This window comes from Hyaena hyaena, unplaced genomic scaffold (genome assembly GCF_003009895.1).
Source record: "Hyaena hyaena isolate Hyena2069 unplaced genomic scaffold, ASM300989v1 scaffold_36, whole genome shotgun sequence".
Taxonomy (NCBI): domain Eukaryota; kingdom Metazoa; phylum Chordata; class Mammalia; order Carnivora; family Hyaenidae; genus Hyaena; species Hyaena hyaena.
The window spans coordinates 3,421,643-3,448,285 of NW_024080668.1; the positions used below are offsets into that span (position 1 = coordinate 3,421,643).

At 41.9% G+C, this 26,643-nt stretch overlaps 2 protein-coding genes across 8 annotated transcripts in view; both read left to right on the top strand.

The window, feature by feature from the left end:
* Window positions 1-6,439, top strand: part of DIXDC1 (DIX domain containing 1) — a 63,970-nt gene extending 57,531 nt beyond the window's left edge. For 3 of the 7 annotated variants that reach the window (XM_039229171.1, XM_039229173.1, XM_039229172.1), the window contains exons 18-20: window positions 861-966; window positions 1,908-2,016; window positions 3,108-6,439. In XM_039229171.1, coding sequence (XP_039085102.1) covers window positions 861-966; window positions 1,908-2,016; window positions 3,108-3,188 — 296 coding nt within the window. In that variant the 3' untranslated portion in view covers window positions 3,189-6,439. The remainder of the gene's footprint in view (window positions 1-860; window positions 967-1,907; window positions 2,017-3,107) is intronic. The other 4 variants (XM_039229176.1, XM_039229177.1, XM_039229178.1 and 1 more) reach the window with 3 other exon arrangements.
* Window positions 6,440-10,633: 4,194 nt separating this feature from the next.
* Window positions 10,634-26,643, top strand: part of DLAT (dihydrolipoamide S-acetyltransferase) — a 29,963-nt gene continuing 13,953 nt past the window's right edge. The window contains exons 1-7 of the mRNA XM_039229179.1: window positions 10,634-11,051; window positions 11,511-11,612; window positions 11,920-12,044; window positions 12,427-12,580; window positions 15,413-15,539; window positions 17,983-18,170; window positions 20,188-20,341. Coding sequence (XP_039085110.1) covers window positions 10,767-11,051; window positions 11,511-11,612; window positions 11,920-12,044; window positions 12,427-12,580; window positions 15,413-15,539; window positions 17,983-18,170; window positions 20,188-20,341 — 1,135 coding nt within the window. The 5' untranslated portion in view covers window positions 10,634-10,766. The remainder of the gene's footprint in view (window positions 11,052-11,510; window positions 11,613-11,919; window positions 12,045-12,426; window positions 12,581-15,412; window positions 15,540-17,982; window positions 18,171-20,187; window positions 20,342-26,643) is intronic.

The following is a 26,643-nucleotide window of genomic DNA, read 5'->3' on the forward strand; positions in this document are numbered from 1 at the left end:
GATAAAAGTTTCTAATTAGTCTTTCCTCCTATTAAAGTCATAATCATAGGTGCTCATTAATTTAAAAATTTCCTTAAGTACCTATACAAAGGGTAGAGATAAGATGTGGACCAAGGAATTTGAGTTAAAAACCATGCGACCAACACATACAGATTCTGTGTAGCCAAGAGATAAGATAGGTCCTGCATCTTTATTTATTTTTTTTTTAAGTTTATTTGTTTATTTTGAGAGAGCGAGCGAGCGTGCACGCGAGCACGCGAGTGGGGGAGGGACAGAGAGAGAGAGGGAAAGAGACTCCCAAGCAGGCTCTGTGCCTAAGCCACTTAAGCAGCTGAGCCACCCAGGCACCCTGGTCTTGTACCTTTGGTACAGGAAGCGTAAGGCCCCTTGGAATCTGAGTTTCTGAGGTTACTTTGCTCCTGCGATTCTTGTTCCTGCTCATTTCTCTCTTCGTGAATTGCATGAGCGTCCTCTCCCGCTGTCCGAATGTTGGCAGTGTCTGTAGCTCCTGCTATTGCGTCCATTCTTCCTTCGCTGAAATCTTGCCCAGCTTCTTCGACTTCCTTTACTCTGGGCGACAATGCCTGTCAGGACAGCTACTGTTCCCTGCTCGAAATAACCTGGAATGGGTGAGAAATGGCTTCATGGTAGTGTACGTGTCTGAAGCACCTCCTGGCTTTGTGGCCTCAGTGGTGACATCCTGTGGCTCACGCCCTATGGACGTGGTATTTTGCAAGGGTGTGAAAGCTGTGCTGTGACCTCAGGCAGCTTCTTTCTCCTGGGACACTCTGAATAACTGGAAATGAGGGATGACTGGGAGCAGATTCGGTTCTGACCATAGGCTCTGTCTCTGATTGCAGAGTTGCCTCACTCCCAGAGCTCTCCGGCTGTCAGCAGCACCTGCACTAAAGTGCTCTATTTCACTGACCGGTCACTTACACCCTTCATGGTCAATATACCAAAGAGGTGAGATTCTGGGATCATTATTCCTCTTTTAAAAAAGACAGGAGGCAGAATCAGTAGTTCTGCCCACGGAACCAGCTGAGCGGTGTTTGAGAACTGGTACAGTGTAGTAAGAATACGGGATCAGGATTCTGGTCTCAGCATTACCACTAACCAGCGGCACTACAAGGGATACATCTTGATCTACCGCTGGGTACAGACACCATAATAGTGCTTCCAATCCTGATATACAGATATGTTCCAAGTTAGGAAAAATAATTTTTTACGGGCTCATAAAATAGCTCCGTTGATAGCCATAGATTACACACTAGCCCTCCAGGACTGTTACTCACTGACTTGGGATTGCCTGATGACTGCATTTAAGCAGTTGAGAACTCATGTTAAAAGGCTTCACACATTCATTTACGCTCCCTTGTAAAATAAATGGCTTTGAAAGAAAGATTTTCTTTTAACTATGGAACCAACTACTGAGAGAAGGAATAGGATGTCCCTTTCCTGGAGATTTGCTTGCTTGTTCTGGGCTAGAGGGGAGCTTTCGAAGCTGGAAGGATGAAGATGGTGAAATGGCATATTGTCGCAGAGAAGGAAGTCAAGAGACCTTAGACATATTGATGGCTCAGCAAATTCGATCTCAGAGACTGTAGGTCTTGTTTCCAGAGTAAAACAGGGAAAAGTGATTTGGCTGCTGCTGAAACAATACATCTATTTTAAATTCCCTGATCACCCCAGACAGAATGCCATTTTCATCCCCTCATGCTGACTGGCTCCCTCAGCTCTGCTCTTCCTGAATTGCCTGGGTTGGTTATCAGGGGCAGGGACCTAACAAGGCCATGCTGTTTCTGCCTGGAGAGTCTTTGGCAGGGGCCTGGGTTTAAAGCTAACGTCTCGTCTTTGCAGCCTACTGATGAACAGTCTTGTTTTAGCGTTCTTGCCTTCTGTTGCAGGTTGGGGGAGGTGACACTAAAGGATTTTAAAGCAGCTATTGACCGGGAGGGGAATCACCGGTATCATTTTAAAGCGCTGGATCCTGAGTTTGGCACTGTCAAAGAGGAGGTACAGAATGCAAGGGGAGTCTGGGTGGTGTACTGGTGATTCCCAGAGCCGCCTCCTCAGGGACTGGGACCCAGCAGTACCCAAGTTCCCTAACCAGGTCAGAGGAGTTTCCTGCAGCCTCAGACCAGTCTGATTACTCTAGACCTAGATGGTCAGGGAATTGCACAAGGAGTTGACAGCTTCTTCAGTTCAAGGGCTTACCCACTTTGACCAGACTTGGATAGAGTTACTTATTTTAAAAAGAAAAGGACCTAAGCTTGAACAAATGCTTGGCTTTGGGGTCCCTTTTCTATGTGTAGTCAAATCTTAGAAACCTTTCTGCTTCCCTCATAGAGTAAAATAAATAGGCATGAATAAGTGGGACTGTACGTTGTGATGATAGTTTCTCAGATAATGAAAATGAGGAACTTCGAGAAAATCACCTATCCTTATTCTCAACTCCTTGACTATTTTCTTAGCCTACACCTCTCTTTGTAATCCATCTCCCATGTATAGGGAAGAGAGTTCTGGGTTCTGACATATTGCAAGTGCTTGCATTGTAATTAAAGCTAATGTTTTATTTCATACATATTTCCCCACTGAAATGCTTTAACAGCCTTGTTCTATTAGTGGCTCAAGAAATTAACTGAATGAATGAATAAAAAGAACTGCGTGTTCTTTGGTCTTCTTTGTAACCCTTTCTTGGTGATACTGGGACCAAAATTTTACCCTTTCTCACTTGCATAATGCTTATGCTACTGCTTTCTGCCAAGGAGCCCAAAGTGCTTTATGGTTAGTAATGTATTAACTCTTAATCAGTCTCCATGAGCAAAGCAGTTGGGGATGCTTTTACCACTTCACAGATGTAGAATTAAGGATATATAGCACATAATAATATATAATAATGTGGTACACATATAAAAATAAAAAAAATATGGATATTCAGTTATAACAGTAGGGGCAGAACCGAAGGGACATAGCCTCTAGCTTCAGGCTTTCCTCTATATTTTCTTATCCTGTATTGTGAGACCTTACTTTTACCAGCAGCAGTTGTGTAGTGAGCCTATCTTATCCTGTTACTTTTTCACTGTGGCTTCTTTTTCTTCCTCTAGGTTTTCCACGATGACGATGCCATCCCTGGTTGGGAAGGGAAAATTGTAGCCTGGGTGGAAGAAGACCATGGAGAGAATTAATTCTGAGTATTAGATTGGGGCATTCTGGGACTTGGCACCCCCTGGCTGTTTCACTCAGCAAAGAGGATTAAAACCAGAACACAGTAAGAAGTTTCTAGCTTGTGCCACCAAAACAGAAGCTTCTCCAAGTGTAACAGCCCCAGGCCAGTGCTGTTTCTGTGCCTGGCACATGTGGTACTTCACACCCGTGTCAGCTGTAGACCATGGGTCCATCTGCAGTTCCTTGTCCGTGAGAACACAGAGTTTTACTCTTCTCTGAGGACAACAAACCGAAGGCCTTAACCAATGGGGATGGATGATCCCGCTCCTGTGGGGGCATGGCTGCTATTATCTGGAACCTGGGAATTGGAACCTGTGTGCTACAGTATTATTTAATTGGCCTCAATGGTTGCAGCGATCAGAGTCCCAGCATTTGTACTCACAGACAAGGCAAAGGTACCAGCTTTTTTGCTTCTTTGCAGCTATTGCAAACCAAGAATAACTCATGAGGCGGTACCAAAGATGAAAGCCCACTCTTCAGGAATTTTTTGGACCGGACATGGATGGTGCCGAACTGTTGACTGGCTGGCAAAAGGGCTGCCCGTATTGTGCCGTACTCGCTAAAACCATGATTGAGTAAGACCTTGGGCTGCCGCTTGTGTCTTAACTGGTTCTGCAGGTTGTCCTTTGGCCCACGGAGGGCATGTTTCATGTACTGCCAGTGTTCTCTGGGGACTCTGTCACTGTAGAGCCATGTTTTCCCCTTCCAACTGATGAACTTTGTGTTTGAAAGGAATAAGGAGTTAAAGACTCCTTAAAAATGCAGGCGGGTATGGAAAGGTGCTGCTACCCATATTTTCTTGACTTTCTTTCTCTCATGACTTCCTGTAGCTTGTGGCATCTCCTCTGCGGTCAAAAGGAGACAGACCATTAATTTCAGTATTTGTGATTTATGAGTACTGAGCATGAGTTACTGGTCTGCCCCTCCTCATTTCAAGGCCAGAGTTATTTTCTATTATATATTTAGTCTAGTTTGATCCTTTAGGGCACAGTAGGAACCATGGGGCATGGAGCATGAGTTGTGAATGGCAGGGCTGATTCTGGGTATAAAACCCAGGATCCTTTCTCATGTGCAACACTGTCAAGTGCAGAAGCTAAAAAAAGGAGTTAAACTTCTAGAGATTACTTAGCAGCTAGGGTTTTCTCAGTCATTTACCAAGCACCGTCAACTAATCAGCCATATGTATATATATGTACGTACATGTACACACACACACACACACATACACACTCATTTCCCCAAAACAGTCAGACTGTGACCACTGCCAACCAGAAGAGTCAGACACGTCAGTTCTGGGTTCTTGAGCTGTCTGTCTTCTGTTTCATCTCCCTTTTCCAGCTATTTTAACAAACTACTCATTGGAGCTCTGAAATGACATTTTGTTGTTTTATATAGATGTGTCTTTTAAAAATACTTCATGTTTGGAGAATTCTTTTGTACTCATTTGCCTTTCGTCTGAGAACCATGTCTATTTTTATAACTTGAGTGTGAGTTCTATATGTTCTCACATTCTGTATACTGTATCCATTTTCTAGAGAACCCAGTAGCTTTTATACAAGCTCTTCTCTTAGCCCTTGTGGTTTCAGAACAAGCTTTATTTTATTACAAGTATGCTGATGACAACTAACTCCTGGTTCTAATTCTACCTGCCATTTTCCTTGGGGAGGTAGTTTTATGTTGTGGAGGTAGTTTTACATAATCTATTTGATTGCTCCTCTAGCAGATGGAAGGAGCTCATAAGATACCTTGATATCTTTCAGTAAGTTCACCTGATCTTCTCCTTTTGAAGAATTTCTCATCAGAAATGACTGGGAAAGTTTGGGAAAGTCATTCAAAAGGAAAAATAATACATTATGAGGCAAAGAGAAGAAAACAGTATATTCTGAGTGTCCCCCCCCCCCCCCCCCCCGGAAGTCCGGAGTAAAAGTCCTCATGTCACCAGTTTCTCTGTTGCATGAATTATAGTGTTTTGCTATAAGACAGCATGAGGGTTGTCAGGCCAAAATTCATTACTGTATTTCCAGTACAATTGATCTTGAATGTCTGTCTCATCAGTTAGTTTTTACTTGTCAGTTTTCTTTGAGCAAACGTCCTTAACGTTATCTAGAATTTAACTTTTCAGAGAAAATTAAATGAGAGAAAATGTCAAAGTCCTCTACCTTATTTGGCTTCTATAGCTCTGTTCTTTGGAAGAGGAGATGCATGGCCTTAGTGCCTCCATAGAAATCTGAAGTTGTGGTCAGGGGGGAAAATGAGATCATTTTTCCCCCTTTAGCTCATGAATCTCCTATGCCACAGGTAGTAACTACACACCCTGATTAGAGGATGTCACTCCAGTAATTCTTGTGTACAGTGTATTGGTAAAACTCATTCCAGTTTCTGAAGACCGGAACCTTCTGAGGAAGTGTTGTGCTTTGGTTCCTTTTGGTTTGATTCCTGTTTGTTACTCTTTGGCTACACTTGAAGCCTCTTGACTTATTCAGAGAACTCCCCCCTAGTGACATTTTTTAGGATAGCCCATCCTGACACTGCTGAAATGCTCTTTGAAAAAACCAAGGGACTAGAATGTTTGGAGTTCATAAAATAACGTCTAAATCCTGTCAGATTAAAAAAAAAAAATGATCTTCTCACAAAAACGAGCTTAGAAGAAAATTCAGTTCCTCAAAAGTCATCATTTAAAAATTGACGACTATTCTCACTCAGTTCCCTAGATTAGTTGGAATTGGAATACTTTATAATTTGTACCTAAAGAATTTGAGTTAAACTCTTCTTAATGGCATTCCTACTTACTACCATTTCAGCTCTTTTTGACCAGGATAGTTGAAAATTAGTGAAATACATCAAATCCAAGAGGACTCTTAATAATTACTTAAAAGCATTTATGTCATAATTATAATTTTAATTTTTCCATAAAATAAGCATTATGATTGCACACTCCTATTGTCTGAATTCATGTAAGAGGTATCGCTTGCTTAAAATATATATGTAAAGTTATATTTTTCTTAGAGACATGGATGTTTGCAAGCATTGCTTTCAAAGAGATTACCACCGTGCATTCTCCGTTTTATGTTTTTATGAAGACTGTGTTATACCAGAGGCTTCAGATTATCAAAGTGATAACCAATTTTTTAACTGCCTGTATATACCAGATTTGTGAACTAATTTTTAAAAAAGCATACAAAAACATGAATAAAATGGAGTTTGCAAACTACCAATAATCATTTTCACCTGTGTTTATTGACTGAAATTGATCAGTAAAGCAATTTACATTTAGTGAAAGTCAATTTCCTCAAGTGATCTCCCTGGTAGCATGTTTACTCACTACTCAGGGAGGGGAGATAAGGATTACTTTATTGCTATAGATGCTTTACAGTTGGTATTTCAAATGTAAGCACAAAACATTATAGTCAAAGAAAATTCATTGATTTAGCACTTCTTTTGAAATTATATATAAATGTGCAAACAAATAAGAACCTGAGTATCAACTGTATGACAAGAGTTTTTAATGCAAAAGCAAGAGACATTAACCAGAGACTTTCAAAAATGTGTATTTAAAAGAATCAGCGGCACCACGGTGTCTTTGTTAAGCATCCAACTTCAGCTCTGGTCGTAATCTTGCAGTTTGGCTTGTGGAGTTTGAGCCGTCCGTCCGACTCTGTGCTGACAGCTCTGAGCCTGGAACCTGCTTCAGATTCTGTGTCTCCCTCTCTCTCTGTCCCTCCCCGTCTCTTTCTCAAAAATAAATGAACATTAAAAATTTTTTAATTTTTCTGATGTTTGTTTATTTTTGACAGAGAGAGAGGGAGACACAGAATCTGAAGGAGGCTCTAGGCTCCGAGCTGTCAGCACAGAACCCAATGCAGGGCTCGAACCCTCAAACCACAAGATCATGACCCGAAGTCGGACACTCAACCTACTGAGCCACCCAGGTGCTCCAAAAACCAGAATTTTCAGATTAATTTGTGAAAGCCACCTTCCTAAACCTTAGGTTAGCATCATTTATCACTTCAATTTAAATGTTTTATGGGGCTCCTGGGTAGCTCAGTTGGTTAAGCTTCCGACTTCGATTTCGGCTCAGGTCATGATCTCATAGTTCTTGGGATAGAGCCCCGTGTCCGGCTCCCCGTGTCGGGCTCTGTGCTGACATCTAGCTCAGAGCCTGGAGCCTGTTTTCAGATTCTGTATCTCCCTCTCTCTCTGACCTTCCCCTGCTCATGCTGTCTCTCCCTCTCAGAAATAAATAACATTAAAAAAATTAAAAAATAAAATGTTTTATATATTTGTGTCATTAGTCTTGTGCTTTTACTTGACTTCCAATTACATATTTTCAACTATTAATTACAAGCAATTTTATTTTACTTTTATTTTTTAAGATTTTAGTTGTAAGTAATCTCTATACCCAATGTGGGGCTCGAACTCACAACCCTGAGATCAAGAGTCACAGGCTCTACTAACTGAAACAGCCAAGTGCCCCAATTACAAGCCATTTTAATTGGGTCATTATGTTAAAATTAAATATGTAAAGAGCTTAACTCAGAATCTTTCGTTATCAACTAATTCTTCTTTCTATCTACCCATTTTATATAGGTAAGGTCCCCATTTTAGAAGTCTCTCTCCTTCAGACTGTAAGATTGTCTTGAGCCTTCTTTTCCTTAAATTCCTTTATGCAATCTGTCTAGAGGGAGTTCAGACCTGTTCTCAGGACTGATTTGACACACCTAAGAATTCCTAACCTACCTCTGGGGTAAACTTACCACCCTGAACTGTTTGATCTGTGCCCTCCTGTGACTTAGCTTCATCTGTCAAAAGTATATTCAAATTGCAAACTGGCTCTGCACTGAAAGATGTAAAACAAGGTTTGAGCAAACCTATGGAAGGGAACAGCATACTGGAGACAGTATCATACGAAGGCTAATTAGGCCGAGTTATTAAGTTCCAATACAATGGGAGTAGTAAGATATTCTGACCAAATCATTAGAACATTTTAATAATTTTAAAAGTTACAGTATGCACCCTTTCACTAACCACAATTCTCCTTCCCGTTGTTATTCATAAGCAGTTTTACATAATAAATTGCTTTACTCTTACTATTTCAAATGTGCTTTTCCATTAATCTGGACATTTCCTACTGCTCAGTTGTATTGCCTACATATTCTGTTTGGCAGCTAGGACTGCTTAAACTTCCCTTTTTTTTTTTTGGAAAGCTATGTTTATCCCATTCTTTTTCTGTTACAAAGACATTAAAACGTTTTTTATCTTGTTCTGATTTCAGCGTACTAGAATAGAATTTTTGGGAAAAATGTAAACTTTTTTTTCCCAGTCTGTTTCTTCCTATATTGCCATCTACAAAAACAACCATTGTAGGGGCTCCTGGGTGGCTCCGGTGGAGTGACTGACACTTGATTTCCGCGCAGGTCATGATCCAGAATGGTGGGATTGAGCCCTTGCCTCTAGCTTCCTGGTGAGCTTGGAGCCTGCTTGAGACTCCCCGCCCCACTCTGCCCTGCTGGGGCTCTTTCTCTAAAATAAAGAACAAAAGGGGCACCTGGGTGGCTCGGTAGATCGGTTAGGCGTTGGGCTTCGGCTCAGGTCATGATCTCCCAGTTCCATTCGTGAGTTTGAGCCCAGATCAGGCTCTGGAGCCTGCTTCAGATTCTGTCCCTCTCTGCCCCTCCCCCATGCGATCTCTCCCTCTCTCTCAAAAATAAACAAACGTCAAAAAATAACAAAACTTTATTTAAAAAACCAACCAACCATTCAGTCCTACTCAACAACTGCATCTCTCTCTCTGTCATCTCATTTTTCTCTTTTTAAAGTTTCCTACTTTATTTGGAAATAGTACCTCCTAGCTGTCTTAAGTTTCCAAATGTTTAATTACTAGCAAAGGTTGACATTTTCAAATGTTGGTTTTTCCTATTTCTTGTTCTTGGTGTTCTATGACCATCTGTATGCTGGGGACTTAGAGATCTAAATACAGCACAGAAATGAGTCTTTTTTTTTTTTTTTAAATTACAGGATGACAACCATACAGTAGAAGTGTACCTAACAAATGTTGTAGGTAACTTTTCGTTTATTAATTCAAACCACATGCACTCAACCTCCACTATTTACCAGATACCATACTCTAGGGATACATCAAAGAACAATGTAGACATGCTTCCTGCTCTCATGAGGTTATAGTTTACTTTTTTTTTTAATTTTTAATATATATATTTTTTAATTTATTTCCAGGAGAGAGAGAGAGAGAGACAGCGTGAGCAGGGGAGGGTCAGAGAGAGAGGGAGACACAGACTCTGAAACAGGCTCCAGGCTCCGAGCTGGCAGTCAGCACAGAGCCCGACGCGGGGCCCGAACCCACGAACCGCGAGATCATGACCTAAGCGAAAGTCAGACGCTTAACCGACTAAGCCACCCAGGCGCCCCTATAATTTACTTTTAGTATGAAATATTTCAAGCATAACAGGGGCACCTGAGTGGCTTAGTCGGTTAAGCTTGAGCGTGGGACTACACTTCAGGTCATGATCTCACAGTTAGAGCGCATGAGACCGAGCTCTGACAGCTCAGAGCCTGGAACCTGCTTCTAATTCTGTCTCCGTATCTCTCTGCCCCTCGCCCGCTCATGCTCTGCCTCTCTCTCTCTCAAAAAATGAATAAACATTAAACAATTAAAAAAAAAAAGTCAAGCATAATGAAGCTTTTTGCGATCTTAAAGGGATTCTATAGTAGGTTAGAAACGCAAATCTGTTTTGTATCTTGTATCTTCCTACGCCTAGTCCCGCTACAGCACGTCTGAATGGGGACATTAATCGTCCGCTTGGATGCCCTTCACACCATTTGGCTGGAAAACCCGTTCACTGGAATTTCCGGTTGTGCTACAAACCCGAACTTAAACCGTTGTAACCTCCGGCATCCTGCACCGAGCGAGGCGCAAGCCTGACCGCGGCTGGGTCAGCAGGGGCCGGGGAGGGGGAGGGGGACACGCCACAAAAACGCATAGACTCGCCCCAGGTGCCAGACCTTCCCCTTGGCCTCAGGCCCTCAGCATCGGGCGAGTCCTCCGGCTCACCACTCCACTTTTCTCAAAACTTGGCCACTCCCCTCAGCCCATCTCTCAGACCATTCTGCCTCGAGTAGCCGGCTCCTGCCGCCTTTTTAGGCCCCTCCCTGGCGGCCGCGTCCCTCCCGCCGCTTAGGCCCCGTCCTACCCTGACATGCCTCTCTTAGGACTCCTCCACCTTCCTATTCCTCCCCGCGCCTTATTTCTCCCAAACTTGCGCCTACGTTGGCTGCGCTGGAAGACCCCTGCCCCCGTGGCTCCAAAGTAGTGGCCCTACCCGCTGTGGGCCACCGGCTCCGCCACCGCCGAACGGCGGACGTCCCACCCATTTCTGGTCTGGGGAGGGGTGCCGCCAACCTTTTAGAGCCCATTTTACGACAATGTGCGGCTGCGCGGTGTGGCTGACGGCAACGCCGCACTGCTCTTGGAGAGGTCACTCCGGAGACGGCGTTGGTTTTGGGGTGTAGGGGTCGCTGGCACTATGTGGCGCGTCTGTGCTCGTCGGGCACGGAATGCGGCCCCGAGGGCAGGATTCGGGGCTCGGTGGACGGCCTTGCGGGAGGACCCGGGAGCTGCGTGCGTGACCCCGCGGGCTGGCCCGGCTCCGGCTCCGGCTCGTTGCAGCAGTGGGACCGCGGGCTACGGCAGGGTCCGGGCGCTATGCGGCTGGAGCCCCAGCTCGTGGGCCACGCCGAGGAATCGCCTCGTGCTGCAGCTTTTGGGGTCGCCTAGCCGCCGCTGGTATAGCCTGCCCCCGCATCAGAAGGTGAGCCCCAGACCCGCCCTTGGCGGGAGCCGGTTTGTCCTTCAGGGAAGACTTCTTGGCGTTGGGATCTTCTCGCTGAGTGCTCAGTGATCCTCCACCCGCCTGCTAGTATATATCATTTGTTCCTTCTCCAGTACCCAGCTTTGCTGTGATCTGTTTATTCTATTGAAGGAGGAGAGTTCAGGCTTCCCTCTCCTGAGCTAGTCCGTTGAAAGAAGAGCTCCAAACCTGAGGCTATTTGTGCCGTGTCTGCTGAGTTAGGCGCTCTGTCAGTCCCACGGGCTTGTGGAGCTGAACCCTGTCACTGGAGAGCTCCTGGTGGCAGGGACTCTGTCCCCAGTGCCCGCTGTTAGATGAGACTCTGTGCACTCTTTGCATTAAATAAAATTAAGTGAAATAAACCAGGTTGAGAGATAACGTTTTTTTTTAAATTTAGTGTTTCTCCTTTTTTTCCTTCAGGTTCCATTGCCCTCTCTTTCCCCCACAATGCAGGCAGGCACCATAGCCCGTTGGGAAAAAAAGGAAGGGGAAAAAATCAATGAGGGTGAACTAATTGCAGAGGTAAGTTGTTTAAAATATGGAAACGAGTCCGAAGCACTGGCTCAGCTACAGTGAGTGTTAGATACTTATCCCTTTTGCTTAAGAAACTTAGATGGTTTTTACAACTTGATATTAGAGAAGGCTGGTTAGATAAGCTGTCAACAGGTAGCCAGACTGATTTTTAGCTAAGGTGTTTTCTTAAATAATTCCTTTCAGATCTATAGTAGAGGCTTTATCTTCACGGGACTGTTGAACTGTGTGATTCTAGGCACGTCTAATAAATTTCATGCTGGTAGCATGAGCCTAAGCTCCTGCTTTGTGTTAAAAGGTGGAAACTGATAAAGCCACTGTTGGATTTGAGAGCCTGGAGGAGTGTTACATGGCAAAGATACTTGTGGCTGAAGGTACCAGAGATGTTCCAGTCGGAGCAATCATCTGTATCACAGTTGAAAAGTGAGTAGTACCTTGGTAGTTTTTTGAACTTAGGTGCCTGGTGGAGTTTTGTTTTTTTTTTAACGTTTATTTTATTTTTGAGACACAGAGAGACAGAGTATGAGTGAGGGAGGGTCAGAGTGAGAGGGAGACACAGAATCTGAAACAGGCCCTAGGCTCTGAGCTGTCATCACAGAGCCCCACGCGGGGCTCGAACCCACGGACTGCGAGATCATGACCTGAGCCGAAGTCGGCTGCTTAACCGACTGAGCCACCCAGGTGCCCCTGGAGTATTTTAACCCAGAATTGAGAAAATAGGAGTTAAAGGCTTTGAAGGCTACTTTTGTAGGAGCTAAATCTGCTTTATAACTCCCTGTATTTACGCATTCTTTCTCTTCCTTAGACCTGAGGATATTGAGGCCTTTAAAAATTACACACTGGATTCCGCGGCAGCACCTACCCCGCAAGCAGCCGCAGCACCAACCCCCGCTGCCCCTGCTTCTCCACCTGCACCTTCTGCTCAGGCTCCTGGTAGCTCGTATCCCACTCACATGCAGGTGAGGCTCAGACTCCGGGTGTTTGCTCTGGAAATTTTATTATTTATTATTTTTCATCAGAGGCTATTCCATCCTGGACACAGGCGTTAAATATGGCTAGCTCTTGTCATTTGAAAGTAGATGGAGATTTAAAAATGAAAATTGACAGTTTTACTCCTAGTTCTTATTTCCAGGTGTGTGAACTTGGACATTGCTTTAACCTTTCTCAACCTCCGCGTGGTAGATAGGATAGTGCTTGGCAGTGTTCGTTCAAGAACATTATATTAGATTTTGAGGGTAATTGGTACCTATATGTACTTCCATAAATAGAGTGTTTAGTAGGCCTCACGTGTTATCTATTGAATAAAAGTCCCCAACTGATGTTTTCCTTTGACATGTGGTGTTTTATTCTAAGAGTGGGTCAAGTAGTCCAGTATTATTAATAAATGAGGAAACTGACAATAAAGAGTGAGTGCAGAATAGACATATATTATAGCATTGCAAAAGAGCTGAAGGGAATAAATAATCACTGTTGGTTCTGTTAAATCCATTTCTAAGAGACTAAAGCAGTTTATTAGATACTAGGGTTATCCCATGTATATTTGTGTTTTGGATACTGGAAATGAGTAAAAAAGCCCCTGGCCTTTTTCTGAAGGATTAAGACTAAAACTTTTTTCACTTAGTTTATTTGTAGAAGTTTCCATACAGGAATCATTTTCTTTTGGGGGTATAATCTTCTTCTCCATGGTCTATCACTCATGGTGATGTTTTGTGTGGTGACGTTTTGTGTGGTGGTTGGTTCACACATTTATTTCATCCTGTTCAGCAACTGTCTCTCGCTACGTAAGACTCACTTCATTTTTCTCCATTTTCTGTGTGTGGCTTTGTGTGCACGTGTTACGGTTGTGTCTTAATTATCCTTTAAGACACTATGTAGAGATTATTGGCTTCACTAGTTTTTAAGAAGTAGGTGGAGATGACAAATTCTGAACAGAAAAAAAAAACACTTAAGGAACAGTTTGTAATTAGGGTGTTTTTTCTCTCTTTGGTGCCTTCCTGAGGCATCATTTGAAATGATTTTTCTCTCAGCATGATCCTGGTGTTGAGAAGAAGCAAACAAAACCCATGATAACTGAGAAGCATCCAAATTCAGTGGACACACAAGCCATACAGTGGCAAAACACTTTTTCACTTAGGTCAGCCAGTCTGATGTTTAGATATAATTGGGGTAGAAGTCACTGTTGTAGGAACAATTCTTTTATTTATTTGTTTTTCCTGCAAATAGTGAAAGTCTTACTTCTTCCTTACCAATTTGGATGCCTTTTATTTCTTTTTCTTGTTTGATTGCTTGCGGCTAGGACTTATAGTACTATGTTCAATGAGAGTGGTGAGAGTGGACATCTTTGTCTTGTTCCTGATCTTAGAAAGAAAGCTCTCAGTTTTTTACCATTGAGGATGATATGAGCTGTAGGTTTGTCATATATGGCCTTTATTAAGTTAAGGTATGTTCCCTCTAAACCTACTTTGTTGAAGGTTTTTATCATGAATGGATATTGTACTTTGTCATATACTTTTTCTGCATCTACTGAAACGATCATATGGTTTTTATCCTTTTTGTTATTAATGTAGTCTGTCGCACTGATTGATTTGTAAATATTGAATCACCCTTGCATCCCTGGAGTAAAGCTTGATCATGGTGAATGATTTTCTTTTTTTAATATATTGTCGTATTCAATTTGCTAATATTTTGTTAAGGAGTTTTGCATCTATATTCATCAGATATTAGCTATAGTTTTCTTCCTTTCTTTTTGGTGGTTTAGGTATCAGGGTAATGCTGGCCTTGTAGAATGAATTTTCAAGTTTTTCTTTCTCTTCTATTTTTTGGAATAATTGAGCAGAATAGGTATTAGGTCTCTTAATTTTTCTTAAGTTTATTTATTTTGAGAGTGAGAGTATGTGTGTGCACGTCAGGGGGCAGGGCAAGAGGGAGGGAGAAAGAGAATTCCAAGCAGGCTCTACATGTCAGCACAGAGCCCAAAGTGGGGCTCCATCCCATGAACTGTGAGATCATGACCTGAGCTAAAATCGGGAGTTGGACACTTAACCGACTAAGGTGCCTTGGTATTTACTTTTCTTTAAATGTTTGGTAGAATTCATCTGTGAAGCCATCTGTGGACATTTGTTTGTTAGGAGTGTTTTGGTTCAGTTTCATTGCTAGTGATTGGTCTACTCAAATTTTCCATTTCTTCTCGATTCATCTTTGGAAAGTTATATGTTTCTAGTAATTTGTCCATTTCTTCTCAGTTGTCCAGTTGGTTGGCATATAATTTTTTATAAAAAATAATTCTTTTTTTTTTTTTTTTTATCTTCCTAGGGTATCTGGGAAGTTTGGGAGAAAATGCAGTTTCCTCTGAGTCAAAGCATATATGCTCGTATTTTAAAAGCAAAATTTTAATGAAATAGTCTAGACCAAGATCATTCTGTGAAAACGAAAAATTCTAGCTTAACCTAAGTGATAAAAAAGAAGGAAAGGTATTCTGTGTTTAGATATGTAATTGAATTAATTTTGACTATCTAGGAAGAAATCTTTCACGTCTACCCATTGCTTTTAACTTGGGTGGAAGAGGAGGGGTCAAAGTATCAGTGAGAATGTAAAGCTTGAGATTTGAAGGATGATTCAACTGGTGGGACATTGAGACGTTGAAGTTTTGCTGTTATGGAGCATTAGACAGACGGGAATTTGGATCATCAGAGTCAGTCACTATCATTCCATGAAACGATGGAAACTTGCCCAAGTACCATTGTGTCCAAATCTTCCTTGTATTAAGCAATAATATGTGTTTATTTCTGCAGGTGGTTCTTCCTGCCCTCTCTCCCACCATGACCATGGGCACAGTTCAGAGATGGGAAAAAAAAGTGGGTGAGAAGCTAAGTGAAGGAGATTTATTGGCAGAGATAGAGACTGACAAGGCCACTATAGGTGAGATTTCTTCAGCTCTTAATGGTTGAGGCACTGAGTTTTCCAATGAGGGAAGAGGATTGCCGTCCTATCCTATAATGAGTGAGTGATAACATGAAAAATTTTAATTTGGGGGATTCATTTCCTGGAACAGGATATGTCGTAACAGAAGTGTACGTAGTGGGATTTGTCAGTTCCACACCACACTCTAAGTGAATCAAGGATATGTCAACTTAGGGATTATTTTTAGGTTAGAGTTTGCTTCTCAACCATATTATGTTACTAAGAAGTCATATCAGAACCACCAGTCTCTAAACTGGGCAAGGGAAAAAAGAAACATGAAAAAATTACTCCTAAGGCAGGAAAATACCAAAGGATTTAAGATGACTGTGAGGAAAAGCTGAAACCAGGGTTTGGCTTGGGTTCATAGTTTGAGAATGACTGACAGAGTGTATATATACCTGTTCAGGTATCATGTCACGTTTCCATATATTCCCTTTCTGATTCATTGTTATGCTCAGAACAAAACCCACCTAGACAATTGTATATTTGTGATAATATTTACAGATATTAGTAGATAAATCTACTTCTTTCTTGTCTAGTCCTCAAAGATGCAGGGGAGATTCTGGACGTCCTCTGCAGTGGTGGATTTTAGACTGTGTTCTTCAAACCCCATGAGTCCTCGATGACACCTTGGGGCAAGGAGACGTCCTGAACAGGACTCTGCTGTGCCCTGCCCCTTCCCCCAACTTCCACCAGGGCAACTGCTTTTTATCTTTTTGCATATTGTGTTCTTCCCAGAAGATCTTATTAGAAGAAAGGATTCTGTTTGTTAAAAAGAAATAAACAAGACATCTTAGTAACAATAGATCTGCTTGGCATTTTGACTTGCATACCAGTATTGCTATGGACATAGTATCCTAGGGGCTCTAGTCACTAGAGATGTATTACCTGGTCAAACTCTTTACACTTTATTGTGACCCTGGAGTCCTTTTTTTTTTTTTTTTTTACATCTTTTTTATTGAACATTAATGCTTAACTGGAGAAGGGAAAGATTCATCAAAGATGTGTTCATCAGAGAGAGAGGCACAAGACAACAGAAAGCCCAGATCTGCAAGGCAAAAATTATTCTTTGTGATGGCTTTTCAAAAATATATGTTTTTTTAACTTTTTAAAAATGTTTTATTTATTTCTGAGAGAGAGACAGCATGAGCAGGGGAGGGTCAGAGAGAGAGGGAGACACAGACTCTGAAACAGGCTCTAGGCTCTGAGCTAGCTGTCAGCACAGAGCCCGACGCGGGGCTCGAACTCACAAACCGACCCGTGAGATCATGACCTGAGCCGAAGTGGGACCCTTAACCGACTGAGCCACCTAGGTGCCCCTGTAGTTTTACTTTTGAAATACTTCACATTTGAGTTCTTTCTAAGAGCAGTAGCTGAATAAAACCATAGAAACCCTGGTAATACCATATTTACTGTATTTCTTCACATTGAAATATTTAGTTGAATACCCAATGTAATTTCTTTGAAAAACTCCAGAGATGCTTTTAGGGGCATAATCTCACATCACTGTCAAAACTAGTAGTTCCTTTAATTTAACATCCATGTGGTTCTGATTTTTAGCCATCTTGGGGTCTCGTGGGTCTGCGTAGGGGCTTCCCTTAGAGAACATTTCCCTTTAAGAAAATGTTCAGAATTGGGGCGCCTGGGTGGCTCAGTTGGTTAAGCGTCTGACTTCGGCCCAGGTCACTATCTCACTGTTTGTGGCCTCAAGCCCCATGTCAGACTCAGTGCTGACAGCTCAGAGTCTGGAGCCTGCTTCAGCTTCTGTGTCTCCCTCTCTCTCTGCCTCTTCCCTCACCCCTCTCAAAAATAAGTAAACATTAAAAAAATTAAAATAAAAAAAATGTTCAGAATTAACTTCTGTCTGTAATCTCTCATAGTTTTATTTAACAACTATTTATTTAGTATTTACTTTGTACCAGGTGCTGTTTCTAGTTACTTGATAAATATTAATTCTTTTTTTTTTTATTAAAATGTTTTATTTATTTCTGAGAGAGAGAGAGAGAGACAGTGTGAGCAGGGAAAGGTCAGAGAGAGAGGGAGACACAGAATCAGAAACAGGCTCCAGGCTCTGAGCTAACTGTCAGCACAGAGCCCGATGCGGGGCTTGAACCCATGAATCGTGAGATCATGACCTGAGCCAAAGTTGGACACTTAACCGACTGAGCCACCCATGCGCCCCCGACAAATATTAATTCTTATAACATCTCTGTGAGGTAGATATTATTGTTAACCCCATTTTGTAAGTAAAGAAGCTGTGTGACACAGAGAAGTTGGTAACTCACCAAAAGTTGGATAGCTAGCTTGAAAGAGAAGAGCTTTTTTAGTTAAAACTGTGCTTTGAGTTTGGTGGGATAGTGGAGTCCCTGAAGTTCCATAATGGTTTTTCTTTCTATTTAAGGTTTTGAAGTACAGGAAGAGGGTTACCTGGCAAAAATCCTGATCCCTGAAGGCACAAGAGATGTCCCTCTTGGAACCCCACTCTGTATCATTGTAGAAAAAGAGGAAGATATACCAGCATTTGCTGACTATAGGCCAACTGAAGTAACTGATTTAAAACCACAAGCACCACCATCTACCCCACCCCCGGTATGTATGCTTCTAGAATTGAGGACACATTACCTGTTGATCTCTAAGTTAAGGGATTAAATTGGATAATATCCTGGGTTCCTTCCCACTCTAAGACTCTACAAATAAAGAAGGAGATAGTTAGGGGCGCCTGGCTGGCTCAGTTGGAGGAACGTGTGGCTCTTGATCTTGGGGTTGTGGGTCTGAGCCCCATGTTGGATGTAGAGGTTACTTAAAAAAATCTGAAAAAGGAAAACAAAAAAGAAGGACATAGTTAGCATTTGTGGAGACCTACAGGTATGTGGCACTGCACCACTCTCCTAATGTTAGTTGTTTGACCCGTGTGGTTTATTTTTTTTCCTACTGTCATGAGTCCTGCTGAGAACAAAGTTGAGATGACGTTCTTTTTTTTGCTTTAGGTATAGATATGTATATGGAAGTTAATAATTCATTTCCCAATTTCTGTAGAATTTGTTATATATGATTGACTCATGAGCAACACAGGGCCAGGGACACTAACTCTGAGCACTTGCAAATCCATTTGTAACTTTGGATTCCACCCAGATTTAACTACTAAGCCTCCTATTGACCGGAAGCCTTAACCAACAATGTAGACAGTCCATTAGCACATATTTAGAGTATTGTATGTATTATATGCTATATTCTTAAAGTACACTAGAGAAATAAGATGTTATTAAAATCATAAAGGAGAGGGGCGCCTGGGTGGCTCAGTCGGTTAAGTATCCGACTTCGGCCCAGGTCATGATCTCACGGTTCGTGAGTTCGAGCCCCGCGTCAGGCTCTGTGCTGACAGATAGCTCAGAGCCTGGAGCCTCTTTCAGATTCTGCCTCCCTCTCTCTCTGACCCTCCCCTGCTCACGCTGTCTCTCTCTCTCTCTCTCTCTCTCTCTCTCAGAAATAAATAAAACATTAAAAAAAAATTATTTTGGGGCGCCTGGGTGGCTTAGTCGGTTAAGCATCCGACTTTCGCTTAGGTCATGATCTCGCGGTTCGTGGGTTCGAGCCCCGCGTCGGGCTCTGTGCTGACTGGCAGCTCAGAGCCTGGAGCCTATTTCAGAGTCTGTGACTCCCTCTCTCTCTGACCCTCCCCTGCTCGCTCTGTCTCTCTCTCTCTCCTAGAAATAAATAAAAAACATAAAAAAAAAATTTTTTTTTAAATATAAAAAAATAAAAAAAATAAAATAAAATCATAAAGGAGAGAAAACACATTTACAGTCCCGTATCATAAAAACCTATGTGCATGTGGGCCTGTGTATATTGTTCAGACTCTTATTGTTGGAGGGTCAATTATACTATGTTACTGTCAGTACTCTTGGTATTTGCTTATGATAATGGGTCAAGTTTACAGTATATTAGAACCTTGGCATAACATGGCTTGTTTTGCATAGAATTTAGTCTTGTTTCTGTATACTCTACAGTATATACTATATATCTATACTGTACTTGCATGAACTCCAGGCATAGATAACACTATCACCAGCGTTCTCTAGATGCTAGAATCATGTGAGTTTAGATTACGTACACATTTCTGTCAGAGGAATCTTGATTTGTGACTGCCCTGCGTTTTGTGGGGAGCTGGCAAGTAGTAGTGCTGGTTTATTTCTTAAGGTACTTTTAGCATGGAGCCTTCCAGCATAATTCATTACTTTGAAACGACGTTAACTGAAAACAAAAACCATGTTGGTGATGTGAGAAAATGAGAATAAGAAGCAGCAAGAGATTAAAGTGAAGAAAATCTTTAAAGATATTACATACTGGATAACAGTATTAAAATTCCTGCCTCTCCATGTTATTGTGAAGATAACTTGGTTCTGTTATCTTTGACATAAAGTGTTATTACTTTTTATATTCTTATGTTATATTGGTTAAGCAGGGAAAAAAGAGTATTATCATCTTTGAGAGAAAGATAAAAGTGGTTCAATTAATATAGCCCGACTTCTTAATAAAATGTAAACTCCTGATCTTTCACACCGGGCTTTGCAGTGGTGAATTAACAATGTATAACTTTTTTCAAAAGGTGGCTCCTGTTTCCCCAACTCCCCAGCCTGTAGCCCCCACACCTTCAGCCCCCCGCCCAGCTACTCCTGCTGGACCAAAGGGAAGGTTGTTCGTTAGTCCTCTGGCAAAGAAATTGGCAGCGGAGAAGGGGATTGACCTTACACAGGTGAAAGGTAAGTAAGTCTTTCTCTGTCTGGTTGTAAAGATAAAACTTGGTTGAGTTTCCTTCTTAAGACAGCAGGTACAAGTATGTACAGCCATCTTATCTGGAACAGTGGGGAGAAGGATGAGACAGTGAAATAATCTCCTTTGTTGCCACCACAGATAGGGGTCCTTGTGCTGTGTTAGTCCAGTTAGGATCTACCTATCTAGCATAGGTAGCCTTTTTCTTTCTCAGTTCTTGGAAACTACTTAATTGTTGGTGAAAGTATAATGTACTTATGCAACAAAGTTGAGGTTTATGACTTGACCTTGTATTGAGAAGTCTCTGCTAGTGAACAAAACCTAAACCTGGGGTGATTTGAAATGACCGAAGAATATAATTCATAAAGAACTGAACTAATAACTCCTTAAGGGCAAAGGGAAATGTCTCACTCAGATCTTTCTCTCCCCAAAGAGAAAGTATACCTTAGTGATAAGAGTGTGGGGTCTTGAATCAGACCATCTGGGGTTAACTCTTGGCTCTATCATCTTCTGTGCACTGTGGCTTTAGATGAATTACTTGTGTATGTCTATAGATGAATTACTTAAACCATCTGCTTTTCCATCTGTAAAACTGAAATAATGTGTTCGTTAGAACAGGCAAAGGGCTTAACATAATAGAATGTTAATAGCTAGAATATAATAAGTCCTCAACAAATGTTAGTCCTGTTCATATTTAATATTATTGCCTGGCATTTAAATAAATATTTTTGAGCTAAAATTAGATGTAAGGTAATTAGTGGACTTACTTGAACAAAGAAGAAATTATTAATCCCAAAGCCTGGTTTGATGGCTACTACTATATGCTAGTCATTGAATTACCACATTTAGCACGACTTTTCTTGAAATAAAATTCCCATTCACCATTTTTTTGGGTAAGAAGATATTCTTAAAGGATCTCCCTTGTATTAAGTAGTAAAGTTGCAATTTGAGTCTAGATCCTGGTTATTTCCCCAGTTGTCTGGCTGTGGGCATTCAGCGCTGGTTATCCTCTGTCTGCTGGCTTTTGTTTCATTGTTAGAACGCAAGCCGGTCCCCAAAGAATAAGAATAGAATGTTGTAAATTTATTGGATCTCAGAGGATTCTTGTAATATTCGAAGATGTTTTTTCCATCTTCATGTTGTTTCACTGACATAACGCCATTTTTTAATGTTATTTGTGACTAGAATTAGTAATGTAAGTTGGAATAGATTTTAAGGGGAGAAAGGCCTGAGTTAATAATTACATCTGAAGAATTTAGACAAGTGAAGAAGGACCATTTATGAGATGACTTAGCAACAGTGGCTGCCTGGCTGCCGTACACAAGATGTGAGTGGGGAAATCCCGTGTTCTTATCAAGCAATTAGAGTTAGGTGATTCATTTACCAGTATTTAAACAAATATTCATCAAGTGTTGTCTGTGCATCTAACGCTTGTTCATAAGACAGATGAGGTTTCAGTTTCAGATGCCTGTATTACCAACAATAAAGAGTTAAATGAGCAGAAAGGGAATATTCCTAACTCAGCTTAGTCGTTAGGAGTATGGGCTCCAGAGCTGGAATGCTCAGGTTCAAATCCCAGCTCTGCTGTATGCTTAGCTATATGACCTTTTGTGTCTGTTTCTTCTTTTTTGTATAAAAATAATGCCTTACTGGGGCACCTGGGTGGCTCAGTCGGTTGGGCGTCTGACTTTAGCTCATGTCATGATCTCACGGTTCTCATGGCCGCATCAGGCTCTGCTGACAGCTAGTTCAGAACCTGGAGCCTGTTTCAGATTCTGTACTTCCCTCTCTCCCCTGCTCATTCTGTCTCTCTCTTTCTCAGAAATAAATTTAAAAAAACATTTAAAAATTAAAAAAATAATGCCTTATGGGTTTTGAGGATTAACTAAGTTAACAAAGAGTATCTGCACATAGGCAGCATATAGAAGTATTAGCTGTAAAAATGAAAATAATGTGTTATTATTATATAAAGTGAATGCCAAGAAAGAAAGAAACCAAGTGATACACTGTTGAGTGACAGGGTGAATATATGTGCAGTCATAACTGCTTTTAGACATGGTGGTTGAGGAAGATCTTCCTGATGAGGTGACATTTGATGCAACCTGAAAGATGAGGAGTCAGCTGTGAGCCAGCCATGTGAAGAACTGGGGACAGAGAGACCAGTAGTACATGTCGAAATGGGAGAGAGCTTGGCATGTTTGTGGAACATAGAGGCGACCAGTGTTCATGGAGCATAGTGAGCAGAGGGTTTAGTGGCAGGAGGTGAGGTTGGAAAGAAATACAGGGGCAAGAACAAGAAGGACTTTACAGGTCATGTAGAATTTAATTTTATTAAAGCCTAGTAGAAAGCCACTAAAGGATTAAAATAAGGACAGGGTTTTTTTTTTTGTTTTGTGTATGTGTGTGTATTTTAATTTTACAGAGAGAGTGGAGCAGCGGAGAAGGGCAGAGGGAGAAAGAGAAAGAATCCTAAGTAGATTCCATGCTCAGTGCAGAGCCTGACACGGGGCTCGATCCCACAACCCCAGGATCATGTCCTGAGCTGAAATCAAGAATTGGGCACTCAACCGACTGAGCCACCCAGGCACCCCAATAGGGAAGTATTTTTAAAAGGTCATTTTAGCTGCTTGGTGCAGATGGGTTAAGTGAAAGCCAAGGTCCCTGTTAAGGTGCTGTTGCTGGAGCTGACAGTGGTGACTTAGACCAGCATGGTGAGAATGGAAATGGAAAGAAATGGACAGCTTCAAAATACATTTTTGACGGAATCAACAGAACTTATCGAGGATGGTACATGGGGACTTGACAGCAGTTATTTCAAAAGAAAGGTGTGGTGGAAGCCAGTCTGAGTAAGCTGAAAAGTAGAATATGGATGGAGAAGTGGAGATAGCATTGTGGACAACTCATTCAAGAAGCTTCACTATGAAGGAAGGCATAGAAATAGAGCTCTAGCTTAGGAGGAGGATATGAGCTCAAGAGAGGGCTTTTGAGAGTGAATGATAGTAGAAAAGGTCTAGTACGGAGTTTCTGAGCTGTGGCGCTGTTGACGTTTTTGACCAGATAGTTTCTGGTTTGTCTTGTGCATTGCAGGATGCTCAGTAACATCCTAGGCTTCTGCCCACTGCATCATAGAAGCATCACCCACTTGTAACAACTGAAAGCAACTTCAACGTTGCCACGTGTTCCTGGGATGGGCAAAATTGCCTTGGTGAGAACTAGTTGTCTAGTAGAAAGGGGTAAATAGATGGTGAAGAAAGGGCAGAATAGTTTGGCAAGCAACAGAGGCTTTGGAAATACAAGAAGGAAAGGATTGGCTTTTGATAGGAATTAAGGACATTTTGTCTTATTTTTATAGGAGAGGAGGGTATGGGGTGGATTTATAAGCTTGATGGTGGAGGTTGAGGATAATAACTCTGATTGCTACTGTTGGGTCAAGAAAGTGAAGTGAAGGCATCGGCTGGAGACTGAGTATGGAAAGGTTTGAGGTTAGAGAATTTGTGAGGTAGTATTCTCAGAGATGGGGAAAGTGAACTCAGAGGAAACATAATTTAGTTTCTGGGCAGTTTGTATGTCTATTTCAGGTTTTGGTTCTGAATGTAGAGTATAATCAGTCACCTAAATGTGTGCTTTTTTTGTCCCCAACAGCATTAAGCTCCTCTGATGCTGGCACTGAGAAGGCAGACCTTTTTTTTTTTTTCAAGTTTTTATATAAATTTTATTTAAATTCTGGCTAGTTTACATATACAGGTAAAGCTAGTTTCAGGTGTAGATTTTAGTGATTCATCACTCACATATAACACCCAGTACTCATCCTAACAAGTACCCTCCTTAATACCCCTCATCCATTTAGCCCACCCCACGCCCACCTCCCTCCATCAACCTTCAGGTTAGTGTCTGTAGTTAAGAGTCTCTTATGGTCTGCTTCCCTCTTTTTTTTCCGTTCCTCTGTGTTCATCTGTTTTGTTTCTTAAATTCCACATATGAATGAAATCATATGGTATTTGTCTTTCTCTGACTGACTTGTTCTGCTTAGCAAAATATAATCTAGCTCCATCCACATCGTGGCAAATGGCAAGATTTCATTTTTTTTGATGGCTGATATTCATTGTACACTACATCTTCATCAGTCGATGGACATTTAGACTCTGACTATTGTCGATAGTGCTGCTATAAACATCAGAGGGCATGTGTCTCTTCAAATCAGTGTTTTTGTGTCCTTTGGGTAAATACAATTGCTCAGTCATAGGGTGGTTCTGTTTTTAACTTTTTCAAGAACCTCCATACTGTTCTCCAGAGTGGCTGCACCAGTTTGCATTCCCACTAACAATGTAAGAGGGTTCCCCTTTCTTCACATCCTTGTCAACACCTGTTGTTTCTTGTGTTAATTTTAGCCATTCTGACATGTGTGAGGTGGTAGCTCATTGTGATTTAGATTTGTGTTTTCTTAATGGTGAGCGATGTTGAACATCATGTCTGTTGGCCATCTGGATGTCTTCTTTGGGAAAAAGTCTGTGCATGTCTTCTGCACTTTTCTTATAATTTGTTTTTATTTTGAAAGAAAGAGAGGATCCCAAGTAGGCTCTGCACTGCCAGTGCAGAGCCCAGTGAGGGGCTTGAACCCACAAACTGTGAGATCATGACCGGATCCAAAATAAAGAGTTGGACACTTAACTGACTGCGCCATTCAGTCTCCCCTCTTCTGCCCATTTCTTAACTGGATTATTTATTTTTTGAGTGTTGAGTTTCATAAGATCTTTATAGATTTTGGATACTAACCCTTTATCAGATGTGTCATTTGCAGATGTCTTCTCCTATTCTGTAGGCTGCCTTTTAGTTTTGTTTCCTTCGCTGTGCAGAAGCTTTTTATCTTGATGAAGCCCTAGTAGTTCATTTTTGCTTTTGTTTCCCTTGAGCAGGCAGATATTTTAGAGTTTGACCAGGGAGTGATTACAACCGTGATCCACCCAGTGGAAGCTGGGTGAGAAAGTAAAGATGATAGGGGCATGGTAGATGATGAGAGCAGTCAGGTCAGTGGAGTGGGGGTCTTGGTGAGACAAGAAATTTTGTGGTAGGAAGGAATGGTCTGGAATAAGTGAGCTGAGACGATCGGTGATAGCGTGGGGTTTTCTGACACTTCTCTGTCACCAAAGATATGCTTTTTTTCCACACCAATAATCAATTCTCTGCCACCACTTGGGTATCTAAAACTTGAGTCCTATTCTGACACTTAAGTATCCAGAGTTAGCATCATGCCCCCCAGGCTTGAGGGCTCAGTCCCACAAGACAGCCTCACTTCCAATGCCAGTTGGAGGTCCTGGGGACCACCATACTTCGGACACACTGCTTGTAAGTCAGGACTTCCCAACGCTCCCACTTCAGGTATGGAAATTCACTAGAATGACTCCCAGAACTCAGGAAAGCACTGTGCTTACCATTACTGGTTTATGGTCAAGGATGCGCAGAGCAGTCAGTGGAAGAGATGCATAGGATGAGGAATGGTTTGTAGGGGACGTGGGTGCAGAGCTTGTGTGCCCTCACTGGAAGGACCACCCTCCAGCACATTGATGTGTTCACCAACCCAGAAACTCCGAATCTTGTTGTTAAGAGTATTTTATAGAGATTTCAGAAAGAAGGCATCCTTGGCCGTGAACTGTTGCACTCAACCTCTAGCCCCCCTCCCCTTCTTGGAGGGACAGATGACTCAGCAAATGGGACTACAGTGTAATCATTGGGGAGAAACTTTTTTTTAATTTTAAGTTTATTTTTATTGGTTTTGAGAGAGAGAACATGTACATGCGCAGGGGAGGAGCCGAGGGAGAAAGAGTCCCAAGTAGGCTCCATGCTGTCAGCACAGAGCCTGATGCAGGGCTCAGACTCAAAAACCGTGAGATCATGACCTGAGCCGGTATCAGGAGTTGGACACGTAACTGAATGAACCACCCAGGTGTCCAGAGAAACTGTTTCAAAGCCTAAACTCTAATGTTCCAAGTTTGATGTGTCTCCCAGTTCCTTATATATGCTTCCTATTTCTTTGAGACAAAGCACTTTTACATTACTATCCCATTTTATCCTTAGAGCTCACACATTCCTTTGAGCAGGGGTGGGCATGATAACCTCTGTCCTACAGACGTGCCAAAAAACCCAGCAGAGTAAGTGACTCTAGTCATCTAATTTATATCTGACACAACCCTGCATTTTTCCTCCTAGACTGGTGTTCTTCCCTTCAAACCATACTGCTTTATGCTGCCTGTTGTGCCTTCGTAGGGAGATGGGCAAAAGCATTTAAAAGATTTGA